The 16,090-nt window shown below is 40.3% G+C and overlaps 1 protein-coding gene across 1 annotated transcript in view; it reads left to right on the top strand.

Annotated features, from left to right (window-relative positions):
• The window catches only part of LOC131438552 (protein sprouty), a 63,755-nt gene extending 49,065 nt beyond the window's left edge, over nt 1–14,690 (top strand). Inside the window, exon 2 of the mRNA XM_058608652.1 lies at nt 1,003–14,690. Within this exon, the coding sequence (XP_058464635.1) occupies nt 1,082–2,890 (1,809 nt within the window). The 5' untranslated portion in view covers nt 1,003–1,081 and the 3' untranslated portion in view covers nt 2,891–14,690. The remainder of the gene's footprint in view (nt 1–1,002) is intronic.
• Nucleotides 14,691–16,090: the final 1,400 nt, after the last annotated feature.

Here is a 16,090-nt window from a genome sequence, read left to right on the forward strand (position 1 = left end):
TGTGTGTCACATCGAGCGAAAGTGGATCAGTCGTCCTATTCACCTATTCATTGTCCACCGGATGGATTGCCGGCAGTCGATCGCCTTCAGTGTGACTGCGGAATCGCGAGAATGAATTGTGGGGACGTAATGGTGTATGACTGAAAGTCAGTCAAACCTGTTGACCAATTGTTGAAATTGCCGAAAAACCTGAACCGGCACTCACCGCGAGTCGATAATGTCCCTGACGCCAGCGTGTATAATAATCAACCAAACTCGTCGGGGCTGAGTCTGACACTGTTGCGCACACAAACACACAGACACTCATAATTTACACACAACGCGCCGCGTTGACCGGACAGTCAACATTCCATTCCGGTACGAACGGTCGAACCAAATAAAAAAAGAGCAATCCAAAGAATTAGCAGCCCCGAATAAAATTCTGAACATTCGTAGAATTATTTGTTTTCCCTCTTTCTCACTGGCTTGCCTTCACCTTCACGCTAGACCCCGAGTTTCACCCCGGCTCCGTCCATTGACACATCGACGATTCATTCCGATTGGGAGTGTATGTAAACAAAATTTCTAACAAAACAAACGAGAAACATGAAATGAACGGTTTACGCTGAGGATTACCTCATCGGTTCAGTTCGATTCCAGCTGCCGTCCGTGTCGGTGATCGACATGCCGTTCCAAAAGGTACAAGGAAAATCAAACGACGTAGTCGATTGTAGAGTATGTATGTATGTATGTATGTATACTAGTTAAAGATTTCTATTCGGTGATCGCCAATCCGCGGGGGGTCAACCGATGGTGAATGAAAGCCAATAGCGAAGTGCACAAATCACGCTGACCACCGGGCTGTGGTGATATCAGTAATCGATTTTGTCTCTGTTTATTTGTCTCTGATTCTATAAATATTCGACAGAAGAAAAAAAATGTTGCGCGCCCGTACCGTTATCGGAGCGCGATGTTTCAACAAACGACGACTAACGACCGCTTTCTTTTCTCGTTCTTTTGCAGAAGGCGATTAAAACGATGACGGATCTTGGTGGACCACGGCTGAAGAAGACGCTTCGAAGCCGTTAGTGTATCGAGCTACATGGATCGCAGAAATGGCGGCGATCCTTTGGCGCCTCCTCGGCCCCCTAAATCTCTGCCCCGTGTTCATCGTCCCCGGGCTCCCGAGCCGACCATAATGAGCGCCACAGTCGCTGCCAACAACAACAACAATCAGTCTACAGCTAGTAACAACGCTAATACTACGACGATCAGTACGACTACGAATCGAAGTCTCAACAACGTACCGCAACTGTCACCAAAACCTAGGAATCTAAGCTCGTCCAGTTCCCCTGCACGTAACATTAGTAGCAATATTAGTTCATCAATTCCACCGCCGTTGCCACCAGCCCCACAGATTGTACCGCTGACGCCCCTCAGCCGAAGCAACAGTCATAATCATCATCATCAGCCTACGACCCACCATCATCTTCCTAGCAGTAATACCAATAGTAATAGTGTAGCACAGCCAGCAAGTACCTTCTCGCGACGACGTCCACCGGCAGCTTTACCATCAATCTCGATACCGAGCATTTTAGGTCCTAGCATAGATACGACTGCGTCGAATACCACGACAACGTCTGCTACATCCCCGGTCACCCTGGCTGCACCTAGACCAGAGAACGAAAGGCTCACTAACGAGTATGTCGATACACCGTTTAGTAGACTCTCGCCTGCATCGAACCATCAGCGACATCAGCCAAATGCCGTTGGACCCGCGACGACCCCCGGGACGGCGACGTCCCCGGTGGTGCTTCACCCCGCCAACATCCCAGAACAGCATCGACAACTATCAGTATCGCATACGAATAATCGGTTACATTCACCTAGCGCTAACAGTAGTAGCAATAGTACAACGGTGTCGACACTTGGTAAGCCAATCGGGTCCACGGCGACGACCACGACGCTGCATGGCAGCAGTAGGAATTTTAACAATAATTCTATCAACACTAGGCCAAATCAATTACCACTGGGACAAACGACTGCAACGTCGACGACGACGACGACGACGAGGACAACAACGACTTCGGCCACGGGTACACCACTGTCGGCCGGTGGGTCACCAACGATACAGTCAGCATTGCCAATTACCAAACAACCAGTATCGAATGCATTCAGCAAAGACCCACCGACAGCAGGCCTACACGAGCTTGACATCGATCTGCACCCATCGCACGGTGATCTACTTAACTCCGTCACCTGTCCGCAGTGTAAAAAATGTCGCTGTGAGGGATGCCAACGGCCCCGGCAGCTTCCCTCGCGATGGCTATGCGATAATACCTGTCTTTGCAGTGCGGAGACCATCATCGATTACGCGTCTTGCTTGTGCTGTGTCAAAGCCCTCTACTATCACTGTGCAAAGGATCCCGAGCTGGAACGGGAAAACGACACAATATCCGATCCCTGTTCCTGCTTACCACACAAACGAACCGCACGCTGGGGTTGCCTGGGAGCACTGTCCTTGGCACTGCCCTGTCTCTGGTGCTACTGGCCGATGCGAGGTTGCGTTGCCCTGTGTGCAAAATGCTACGCTAAACATTCCCGACACGGTTGCCGCTGTCAAACACAGAACGGTAGCAGTATCACCGGTAGCATACTTACCGGCGGTAGCCGCGGTGGCGGTGGCAACGGTCTCATCGGAGGTGGCCAAGGTGGCAACGGAAACGTGGATCACCATTCGCACGGCAACACGATCAGCAGCAAGTTTTCCGCCGTCAACAGTACCAGCCCGTTCGGAAAGGGACACCATCATCACCACCACCACCACCACCACAACAACAGTCACCATCATCATCATCATAGCGATCTTACACCCGAAAAACGCCTGCTCGACTCCAGTCCAGAATACTGATATATGCTGTATCTGTAAGCGGGCGGTCCCGGAGACGACGCTGGCCGGTAGCACTACCGATCAGCGTCTCCCGTGGAACTCTGTTGTTATGTTCGAGAAACTACGCCCGCTGGCAGAGATCACCATCGCATCCGGCGTCCAACGGTAAACAATAGTGTGTAGAAGTAATAATAAACTCCGGCGCGGGGCAACAGACAACAACACGCACGCGTTCTGAAAAAAAAACGAAAAGAAAGGAAAACGAAAAGAAAAGGAAAGTACAGAGTGAAACAGAAAACCGAGAATTTGAAGAGGGCGCGTAAATGTTTTTTAATTATAATTTAACCAAAGACTGCAGACTATTATTGAGTTATGTTTTTTTGATATAAATAATAATTATTTTCGTGTTATGCAATCAAGCAAGCAAAAAAATGCCCTTTAATGTCGGCAAATCACTCGCCTGAACGTAACGATTATCGCCAACAGGACATCCCCGGCAGGATGAAAATATGCGGAAGATTCAGATGGACACAACAATTAGCTAGGGTCATATAATCAATCAATGTTCAGCTAAAATTGTTTGCATGCCACTGCCGGAGTTTCGTTACATAAAACTACGTTTATTAAAGAGATAGAAAGAGAGACAGAAGCAGGAGCAAGAGCGAAGAAGAAAAAGAAGAAAAAAACGATGCATTAGAACGGTCGAAACAAAAGCTAATTTATTCTAACTGTGTAATGTTTAAGGTGGGAACCTCTCAATTTTCTGGAGAGGTTCATTTTTTTTTTAAATTTTGAAGGCGCACGCGAACGCTTTCCTTACAGGAAGCGGAAGTTTGCCCGATAAGCAAGAACACGCGAGAAAGGGAGCGAGCGAATGGTGACAGTTTACGAATGGTGGTTCCGGAGTGACCGGAAACAGTAGGGTCGTCTACAAAAACTAGGGTATAAGATAGGACCGACATTTTCCAGATGGTTAATCAAGAAACACTTGAATTATCACGTTTTGTTCAAGAGTATTTTATTTGCTACCTTTGGTTTTGTTGTCAGCGAGCGAGCGAAGGTACGGCGAGATTTACGGCAACACAACCGTTTTCTCGGTATTTCGAAAATACCGAAAAGAAAAACCAAATTCCGCGCACAGGAAGTTGTGTACAAGTGAAATTCGTTGCTCTCGGACGATACGAAGAAACCACTCGTAGGCGACCTACGCGGAAGTTAGGCAGGGGCGAACGAACGCAAACTGGATCAGAGAGAAAGAAAGAGAGAGAGAGAGAGAGAGAGAGAGATCTTGTAGATATCTATACATATTTATCCAAATAATTAATTTAATGTAGAGACTTTCAGGAAGCAAAAACCAGAGGGAATTATTTTCTTAAATTGTATGAAATGAATGCAGTCGTACGAAATGTATATATTAACAATCAGCTGAAGAAGCAGAAATGAGGAAAATCATAAAGCATATTTATATTTAAATATACGCGAAAGAACCATTGAAAATGAATGTAATATATTTTGGAGGCGTTCAAAGTCAGTGCGATCAACACGATGCGATGTGTGGCTGTGTGTGTGTATTTGTGTGATGAGTGTGTCTGTGTGTATGAGCTGAGAGTGTACATGCGCGAATGTATGTCTGAAATTGTATAGTTTTTCTTCTGTGTAAATATTTACAGTGCAGGAAGCAACAGAAAAAAAGGAAACAAGAATGAAAACAAATCAGCATTATCCGGTATGAGCTAATTGTATTTCAGACAGTGATGAACAAAACAGAAGAACAAAACGAAAACCACGGTACAGTTTTGAAACAAACCAGACCCGGAGAAGGGTTTCTCGTTGCAGTAGTTTCCCATCACCAAGTGTTCGGCGGGGTACTTCTTTGTGTTATGCTAGCTGAGTTATCTACTGCTAGAAAGTAGCTGGTCAGTTCCACTAACTCTCGATATTGGCGTTTGGTTCGATGGACCTGAACTAGCGCCACATTTGTAGCAGTTTCTCAGCGCAATAATCGCCGGCTACAACCGAGCGTAAAACCGAAATGTATGCGCCACAAGTTGCTCACTTCTTGTTATCATGATTATTCAAACTGGTGTAAAACGCTTAAATGCAAGCAAAATATGCAAAAATCATCACGTTTCCAATCAGGTAAACACCGCGACTACGAACGACGGCAGCGAGTGTGAATGTACTTTCTGCCATGACAGCCCGGGTACGAACATACTGCTGGCTGGCTGACTGGCTGATGAACAAATCAGTTCATTGTTGTTTAAATTGATAAAAGTGCTGATTAAAGTGGCGCATTTGCCACAGCGTTGGAAAACTAACGCCCCAAACCAGACTCGTCAATTGAACTGTGTGTATATGATCGACGAGGGGCTCACTGATGCGCGAAATTCCTTGCGGTTGCCCTTTCGTCTTCCTGCTTCAACCAAACTCTGACAAACAAACAATCAGACCCAGGCCACTGCCAGCGGAATCCCTATGAGGGGCTTGACCGACAGACGCTCGCTCGCCCAAGCTGGAAGTACCGAACTGTGTACGCGCGCGCGCGGGCACATGGCGAGTGGACTTGAAATATTTATTTGACAGTGATAACCTGTATGGTTACAAGCGAATATAAATAGCAGATAATATTTTAGCTGCCGGCCGGCAGCGTGCGTGGATGAGACTCGAGCACAAAAACAACAATTTGCGGTCAATTGGCACCGAATACGATGACTGGTTGTGCATATTTGTAGCACACATCAAACGTACATACGTCTTTCACTACTTCCTACTTCGAAGGATGCTCTTCTAGATTTTTCGGGTAATGCTAATTAGATGAAATTCATCAGCTTTCCCGCGTGCACAGGAATTACGAAAGTATTTGAATCAACCGGGATATTTTATTTCACACTCTTTACAAAGAGATCGCAAAAAACCGATTAGGGTAACAGAGGTATTTTGGCCCGCTTTAGGATCGATTTTATTTTAGCCCACTTTGTAAAAATATCCACCAAATGTTTTATTATCTTTGAAAAATCCTTCCGCAATAGGTAATTTAATGTGATTAGCTTCAAACTGATGCAACATGGGTTACCTAAGATCGATTGAATCCATATAGTTTGTTAGGTGGGCCAAAATATATGAAGTGGCCAAAATACCTCTGTTACCCTACTTCTGTTTGGCGTCACCTCACTTGATATGACACCGATTGATGGTACAAGCAACCTAAGCTATATTGCCAGATAATTTTCGTTTACAGTTCAATGGACTTTCTTTTCACTGGAATACCAGTGCGATAACCTCGTTGTGGCGCACCAGCGAGTCACCGAGTTATGGATGAAAATTCTGTCTTTCTCACGAAATACTGCACCAGAGATGTTAGGTGAAATTTCGAGGCAGGGTTGAACAAGTCGAAAAAAATCTGCGGACCTCAAGTTTTCAATAAAGAATGATGCGATTTGGAAAGTCGGTGAAATTTTAAAATTGTTTGCGGAAACGTCCCCTGCATATTTGAGAAATCTACAGGTTGACTGACAAATCAGATTTACAGATAAATTTGCAGATCTGGCATCTCTGTACCACGCTTCTTACGAGACGACGTACTCTTCCGTTGAGAGTTTCACCGACAGTTTCGATTCACTTCAGAGCAAGAGAAAATTCTTTCCCAAGAAATACACGAAAGTAAAGTGTTTTATCGACTTTTTTTTCGTTACACGCTTAGAAAAAGTTACTCAGAGTTTGAGTACTAGTTACTCATTTTCAAATGATACATAAAAGCAAAGTCTTGGCATTACATTCCTTTTTGTGAAATTTGGCCATTCTGTTTCAACAGACTTCGCAGCCGATTCTTAGCGTACAGAATCATTGCATGGCTAGTACTATGGATCCTACTGACGCTAAGAATCCTTCCAGGTCGGGGTTCGAACATACGACAACTGGCTTGTAAGACCAGCCTCCTATGCATTGAACCGCCAACTCGGGTGTGATACATGGAAACGTCAAAAATTGAATGATATTGAGTAACTCCTACTCTAAATTTGAGTTTAATGCAAGAACTCCTTACTATGTTACTATTCGCAAGATCAGTCTTAAAGTTGTAAAAACCATTTGTAACAACAGGTTCTACTTTATAAACTGTGCTCTTGGTTGTGCAATCGACGCAGATATTGTGTCCAGGAGTGCTCCGTAATGTGCTTCAGAATGGAACCGAACATGCTCAAATGCCATTTATGAGGAATAAGTGTCTGATTGGCGCCTGAGCATTACTAACATGTATGTTAATGTGCGATTGACACACTACTCCAAGCGACCGCCACTTGATGTGATGTCTCGAAGTTAGAAATCAATTGTAAACGAAATAATAAATAAACACAGTAGTGTTATTTTAAGTATTGAGTGTCAATTACTTAATATTTTAATACAGTACACTCAGTAAAAGAGCAATTTTTATGGAAATTTGGTAGATGTGAAATAAAATTTAACTCAACATTTGCGTGCTAGTTACTCTATTTTTAGCACATGTACAAATAAAATATTGCTCAGTAAATGAGTAAATTTTACCCAAACATCGTTTCCAGTGGAAGAACTCAATTTTGAGTTATTCTAAATTAGAGTTGTTCCACTTTTTCTGTAGATGAGTGGGATCTCACTCATTTTAGGTAACTATGTTTAAGCGTGTATGTTGGCAACAAGTCAAAACATTTAATCAACAATGTTGCCAGCTTCGTAAGTTTCGTGTTGTTTTTGACAAATCGTTCGCTTGTTTGGAACAATACTGACACCAATTTGTCTTCCAAACGAACAATTTTCGGTTAATTTTTCAAAAGGTCGTATAAGCAAGTGACAGTTTCTCTTTGTTTACTTTCTCTTCTATTAATTACCAAGCGGTTTCCACGTTTATCACCCAACTCTTTGCATGAAATGATACCCGAAACTTTCGACTTTCAAACAGAATAGAGATATCAAAGAAAATCTTTTTAATCACATCACAATAATCGAAAGAGAGAGTGATTAAAGAGAAACTGTCACTTGCTTATACGCCCTTTTGAAAAATTATCCGAGAATTGTCATCACTCTACCTACCTGTCGGTTCAATGACGGAATTTTGCCTACACGATTGAAATAAAGTACCCTTTTATGTGCATTGCTATACCGATTTCCAACATTATTTCCGTTTCAATTGTAAACGGAATAATAAATAAATACAGTAGTGTTATTTTAAGTATTGAGTGTCAATTACTTAATATTTCAATACAATACACTCAGAAAAAGAGCAATTTTTATGCAAATTTGGTAGATGTGAAATAAAATTTCACTCACAATTTGAGTGCTAGTTACTCTATTTTTAGCACATGTACAAATAAAGTATTGCTCAGCAAATGAGTAGATTTTACCCAAACATCGTTTCCAGTGGAAGAACTCAAATTTGAGTAACTACGGAGTTACTCTAAATTAGAGTTGTTCTACTTTTTCTGTAGATGAGTAGGATCTTACTCATTTTTGAGTAACTATGTTTAAGCGTGTATGTTAGCAACAAGTCAAAACATTTAATCAACAATGTTGCCAGCTTCGTAAGCTTCATGTTGTTTTTGACAAGTCGTTTGCTCGTTTGAAACGATACTGACAACAATTTGTCTTCCAAACGAACAATTGTCATCACTCTACCTACCTGTCGGTTCAATGACTGTAATTTTGCGATTGAAAAATAAAGTACTCATGTATGTATATTGCTATAACGATTACCAACAAAACTGGGAAAACTCATTTATTGGGAATCTTTTTCTGCATAATCTGTCACAATGTGCGTCTTACTAACCAATTTCATGTGTGGGAACGAAACAAAAATGGGTAGAAAAGCTACTATTTTTGAAAAGATTCAAAAATAAAACATAGCACATTTTTCGGATTGCCTAGAAATTGCCAAACTCGTGGACATTTTCACATCCTGCTCAGTGTTGAATGTCAACAAGCCTTGACGGCACAGAGTCACTAAATGTAATTAAATCTTTAATAATGGTTGGAAAAAAAACTTCTGAAACTAGAGCCCAGGTTGGCGGTCCAATGCATAGGGTACTAGTCTTACAAGCCAGTTGTCGTATGTTCGGGTCCTGACTTGTCGGTAGGCTCATTGCACCAGCCATTCAATGATTCTGTACAATATGAATTCGCTCCGAAAACCTGTTGAAACAGGAAGTCACGCTCCATAAGAACAATGTAACACCAAGGTTTCGCTTAGCTGAAACTAAAACGAAACATAATTGAGTCCTAAATTGAATTATCGTTAAAACTCACACACTTCTCCTAAGAATGTTTGAAAAAGCGTTCTTTTGCTTCCTAAAATGATTCAAGAATTGATCAGCAATACTGTAGTGGGTAGAATTTCATGGCTTGTGCCACGTCCAAAAGTACCCATTTTATGACAGCTCAAATTAAAGTCGAAAGTTCCAAATCAATTTTAGCCGTGTATGTGAATAACTGCGCTTCGTTTACCGTTTGGCAGTTCACGGTTTATTTATCGAATGATAGTTTACTTTCTTTTTCGATTCATAGATTAAAAAACGAGTTTTTCAGTTTTTTTTGAGAAGAAATCGCTCACTGTCGAGCTCTTCTATGAGCTACCCGAAATTATCCAAATTTTGGGTAAACAACCGATTACTCTTCCTGGGATCATAATGATTAGTAACTGAATCGTTATCTACTCAAACTTTGACTTGATCGTAAAAAAATAGATAACGAGCATTGCCAAAGTTGCCGTGACAACATTTTGCTCAATCTTACATTCACCTGAACATTGAGGTTATCCCTCGTTAATCTGATTTAGGTAAGACGCTAGTTACCTGAAAATTGCGGAGAAAACTAAAGTGCGATTTTGTGTTAGTTTCGACCCAAAATTAGGTAGCGGCTGGTAAGAGTGTACGATTTCAGATTTTTTTCTATAGTTTTTAAAGTACTAATCGAAAGTCAAAGGTTTCGGGTAACATTTGATACAAAGAATTGAGTGGTAAACGTGGAAAACGCTTCGTAATTAATAGGATAAAAAGTAAACAAGGTGCAACTGTCACTTGCTTATTAGTTTTCACACGAATATGAAATAACCTCACAAAATGAACAGGATATGAACGTCGTTTGACAGCAAGCAGTTGTTTCATTCCGATTGAAATGCGTGTAATTGATGGTGTAAACCCGACCTCCTGTCACGACGCCATCTTGATGAGATCTCAATCAGAACTTCAAAATCAGCTGATTGCAACTTAAAAAAACAATCAGTAATGCAATCGTTTCATGGTTCATCTTGTTTATTGCACGAAAATGAGAGATTTTTGGATCGATTATCTCACAATAACTTGTCGGTTTACCTAAAATTCAGCAGATAGTGTTTTGGGGACATCAAGTGGAGGTAATTTTCACAATTTGAGAGTCGCGACGAGTATTAAAACCACGCAGTGTTATGCATTCTGACATATTTTTTAATGCTAAAACAAGTTTGACACATACTTTAATAATTCTAGTAAAATTCAGTCATTTTTCAAACTACGCTTTGTGTCACCTGTAAATTTCAATTTTTTGTGGTGTGTTGACGTATGCACGGAACCATAAAACCACAGAGTTTTGAGTACTCTCTATTCAAACTTCAATTCATAGTCTACATAGACCGTCCAAATTTAATTTTATAAACCTTTTTTTTCTTCAAGAAAAAATGTTTGTATATCTGTTTTTTAGAAGCAACGGAAAAGCCTTAGTGGAGCTGTAATTTTAATACTTCTTCTCCAGCAGACATCAGGCCCAAGCTACTCCAAAGAGTTGAGTGGACTAGAGCGCACAACGCATAATCACTTTTGAAATAGTGTTGTCATACGTGATCGTGATTGATTTGCGAGAGAAGGTGATGACGGGATGTTTTGAGGTATTCAGCATCATTATGGTAACGTTGCTCTTCTATGAGCTACCCGAAATTATCCAAATTTTGGGTAAACAACCGATTACTCTTCCTGGGATCATAATGATTAGTAACTGAATCGTTATCTACTCAAACTTTGACTTGATCGTAAAAAAATAGATAACGAGCATTGCCAAAGTTGCCGTGACAACATTTTGCTCAATCTTACATTCACCTGAACATTGAGGTTATCCCTCGTTAATCTGATTTAGGTAAGACGCTAGTTACCTAAAAATTGCGGAGAAAACTAAAGTGCGATTTTGGGTTAGTTTCGACCCAAAATTAGGTAGCGGCTGGTAAGAGTGTACGATTTCAGATTTTTTTCTATAGTTTTTAAAGTACTAATCGAAAGTCAAAGGTTTCGGGTAACATTTGATACAAAGATAAACCACAGAGTTTTGAGTACTCTCTATTCAAACTTCAATTCATAGTCTACATAGACCGTCCAAATTTAATTTTATAAACCTTTTTTTTCTTCAAGAAAAAATGTTTGTTTTTTAGAAGCAACGGAAAAGCCTTAGTGGAGCTGTAATTTTAATACTTCTTCTCCAGCAGACATCAGGCCCAAGCTACTCCAAAGAGTTGAGTGGACTAGAGCGCACAACGCATAATCACTTTTGAAATAGTGTTGTCATACGTGATCGTGATTGATTTGCGAGAGAAGGTGATGACGGGATGTTTTGAGGTATTCAGCATCATTATGGTAACGTTGCTCCCGTTAGATAATACATCTAACTGTGATTGCACGAAAGTGAGGTCTTCAGGGTTCACTTGATGAAATTGAGCTTCGACGAATAATTAAAATCGTTCAAATATAATAAAAATATGCACGGCCCCAGATGACTTCCCTGAGGAGCTCAGGAAGTTAGGGAAGAAATCGCTGAACCCGAACCTTCCTAGATTGGGAATTGCTATCGGGAGATTATTTTTGTGAAAATCAGTGGATTACTGATTACGTCTTAGCACCAGCCGTCATAGGACAATTAACTAAAACCGTTCCCAGCGTTCACTGCACCAATAAACGCTGCAATCTTTTTCTACCGGTTCGGACGGAAATACCAAAAAATAGAAAACCTGATGTCGATTATCATCACCATGATCTTCATCCAACAAATGTCGATATTTCCTTGGTAACAAATTTTCGATTCTCTGCTTCAATCCAAAGTAAGGCAGCAAAATATTTCCAAAGGTCGCCTGAAAACATAAGAACGATCCGATCCGAGCCCGACCCGGTGTTGTCAGCGGCACCCATTCCGAGCAGGTTTTTGTTTTTTCTTCTTCCTTTGGGTTTTGGATGCGCGGCGGCTCTCAGGCGTGCACGATCGTACGGTTTTAATGTATTTCCTGTCTAATTTATCAAAGCATGAAAGTCGTCTCTTTTTTCATGCCAAGTAGGGTTTTGTTCGGTGCGCTCCGGTGCGGGTGTCCCAGCGATCGTTTTTCTGTAAGCCGCTAGGGGCATCGAATGCAGGCGGCGGCGAAACAAGGCACGTAGAAAGAGGGAGAAGGAAATCTCATCTCAAGTAGAACATTTATCTTTGAAGATTTCCTCTTTCGAAAGAGAGCAAATCCAGATAGAACGGCTTCCAAAAACAGGAAACGACTGCCATTTTCATTCATTAAATTTTACTTCTGGGTAAGATGTTCGGGATGCTGGATATGTGCGTTGCAGGTACGACAGATCGCAGCCGCCTAGAGGAAATTTCCAATAAGAGGCCGCATGTCTGAAAACTACTATCCATGTTCTTCGAATTCTCGCGCTACAATTACTGCTGCTGCTCAACCACCGCTTGTCGCGCGCGACTAGTGGGTGACGAGTCACGAAAACGCAAAACGCTTCGCCGTGTACTCGATCCTGTTCCCCACCACCCACCTATTCCATCGATTGCCCACATTCGTTTTTTTCCGTTTCGATTCATTCCACCGAACCGACGACGGTCTCGATGTGTTCCCCTTGGCCGCAGTCTGGGGCTCCGTGCTTTTAATTCCTTTCTTTTTATAAATAAAATTCATTCATAAAATCTGTGTTCGGCTTTGATGAGAATAAAACGGATGTTGTAATTTTTCGTGCTAAATTTAAATGAAAAAAAAGCGCTTGTGTCATGCTGTGCTCGGTGCAGCGCAGTCAGAATCTGTGTAGGAACGAGAAGAAAAAAAATTGACTAGTTCCCCGCTGTTGTGCCACAGTAAACACTCGAGCGCAAGATCCGAAACGACTGCAACGAGATTTCTTCTTTTTACTCTTCATCATCATCGTCATCATCATGATCATCATCAGAATCATCATCAAACAGAAGCTTGAAAATGCAACCGAAACACTTGCTTCACTTCAGGTGAACTCAAATTATCCTTGTATAAATGTAAAATTGCAAGCAAAAAGACGTACCTAATCAAAACAAGTAATAAAATCCTTAGAAAAGAAAATGATACACCAGAAAACATTTTTAGCAGTACATTAAACTTTTTCGAGCAAATTGGTAAATGTTATACTTTATTAGACTGTAAAGCAAGCACCTTGTGGCGAAGAAAACAATTGAATTGCCTTAGCGAAACAAAATTACAAGACGAAGGATATACCGAAACTTATGACTTTTTGAGCGCTGGTATGTAGAAAATATGACACATAGATTTTCCTCGCAATTTCTCTTCTTTTTCTTGTTTCTGGAGAATGCTTCTGTTATTATTACAAGTAAACCGGAAAATCATGAGCAAGATTGTATTTTTTTTAATTTAGGAAACAAATCAAAACTCCGTATAGGGTTGCTACGCGAGTAGGCAACAGAATGAAGAAAACTGAGAGAAATGATTTCGTGACGGATTTAATTTCCAGTATTATCTAGTCGTGCATTATAATGTAGCAGAAAGAGAAATATAACTGAAAACATTAAAAATACACTATTAGGAGGATGAATAATATTCAATAAGTGAGTTATTTGCAAGAGAGATAACTAGAGCAGGAGAACAAACTTAACTGAAACGATGAAAAAAAAAAATAAACTAGAGTAACTCTATATTTCGGCATACCAACCATTTGTTAAAATGTTTTGTTTTGTGAGCTTTTGAACATTTTGAAAACATTAAAAACTGCTGTTGAAACTAAAACATATGAAGCAAAGTAGTAAAAAATTCTAAATTTAACCGTTCAAACATGAAACGAAAAAAAACGCTAATCTATATGAAAGAAAATGTCCAAAATCTCGATGTCAGACAGCAAAAGAAAGCACATATAGAATCTTATCAGCATTAATACAAACTATAAAGTAAAGATAACGATAATTAAAGAAACAAAACATGCGCTATATATAAACTAAAGTGGAATCATTACATTGTCAACTGTACCTAAGCTGTTATTTTTTAATAAATGATGAAATAAAACAAAAAAAAAACATAGATGATGTCAAGTGTATTCAAATTCCTAACAAGCCTCTAAATTGTTTCTCACTCAAAACACAAAACCGAACCTGTGTGTATAATCATTGACGTTACGAGTCCTAGGAAATACTCCTCCATTCACATGTCTCTATTTAACCCAACAACCGCGGAAACACAGAAAAATTCTCATACACGCAGCATAAACGTACGAAAACATAAATTGCCCCTCCCTCCTATGCCCCCGCACACATAGAATAATCAGTTGACGTAAGACGGCTTACTACTAAAACCGAAAAAAAATGGAAGCGAACAAAAAAGGGAAACAGGAAAGTATGTATGCAAACCGCTCTATCAGAACAGGAAAATTTAAGTGAAAACGTTTATTCAAGATAAGAGAAGAAAAGATTGAAATCTAAAACAAAACTAACTGTTTTCCCCCATGATAGTATAGGTATGGATGCAAATCAGTTACCCCGAGAAAGGGAAAAACTATAGCGATGAAGGGAAATAAAGGTGAAATGTATGAAAATTCTACTACAACGCTTTGTAAATTTCTGTACATACTTATATAATTTCTTTTTTATTTGAAAATTATAATTATTATCTAATGTTAAAAATAATAACAATACGACCAATTCAAAAAAAATCATTATTCTGATTCCTTAACTCTTATCACAGTCCCTGGTCCCATTGTTCCGCTTATCCGCTGGTTTAATTGTGCGTCGTCGTTTCCGTAGTTGTTTTTTGGTTGTAGATGGTAAGTATTTGAATAGCAACACTTCAAAAAAATTTGAAATTTACAGGTGACTTAATCCCTCATACGATGTAATTCATAAAGACCTAATTTGTCAAATGACGGAAAATCTCATTTGTAATTACTTAATGTTAGATGAGCTTGAATTTTACTGGATTCGACTGTGACTTGCCTTCTGCTAGCTGGTGCGACTGTATAAATTTGAATGCACCTTTTACCAGCCAAGTAGATGCGTGCTCCTGTGGCTCAGTCGATTAACAGACGTACTTGCGATCCAATGATTTTCGGTTCAAGTCGCGGCGATTGCTATCAGTATTTTTTTTTCATTTCAATGAATTTCATGTCATAGAGTCTTAGACACAATATTAAATGTTCTTCGACGTAAATTTGCGTGAACTGCGACGCTCCCTTTATATGCATCTAATAAGATGTAAAATCACAGGATTTTTTTAAGTGTGAATTTTCTGTTTGCGAAAGATAGATTGATTAAGGGTCTAATTGCCTTTCTCTATAGAAAGGATATAGAATTGCTGAATAATCCGATTTTCCAACGGAGTCTTGGAGACCTGTAGTGTAATATAAGGACTGTATCGAAAATAAGCTATCCACATACATTTGTATTGTACGCATGAATTTGTGATGGTTTTTTATGCTCAGATCACAGCATACTGTGCGTTTGGCTGTCAGCTCTCGTTTGTTTACTTGTTTTTGCGGTTGAAATTTTGCGTTTTCAAAATGTCGTGTATTGAAAAGGAAGTGAAAATTAAGGTGCTGGACACATGGCTAAGTGAGAAGGGTATTACTATGCGAAAATTGGCGAAGCGGTTTGGAATTCATCATGCCAGTGTTAAAATCATCATTAATAAGTTTGGGGAACACTGTTCTTTGGAAGTGGTAGAAAACCCAGTTCTTCCAACCCGAAACTGGACCAGAAAGTAGTATCTTTAATTATGAAGAACAAATCAATGTCAATACGTGATTTGGCCAAAAAAGCAGGAACGAGTGTCGGAATGATCCAGCGTATCAAAAGGCGAAATCACCTGAAGACCTACGAGAAGCAGAAAATCTCGAAACAAAGTGTAGAACAGAAGAAGCGAGCAGCAACAAGGGCCCGAAAATTGTATTCGCGCATTTTGCAGTGTCCAGACTTATGTAAATGAGAACTCAAAAACCCTTCCAC

Source organism: Malaya genurostris, chromosome 3, assembly GCF_030247185.1.
Source record: "Malaya genurostris strain Urasoe2022 chromosome 3, Malgen_1.1, whole genome shotgun sequence".
Taxonomy (NCBI): Eukaryota; Metazoa; Arthropoda; class Insecta; order Diptera; family Culicidae; genus Malaya; species Malaya genurostris.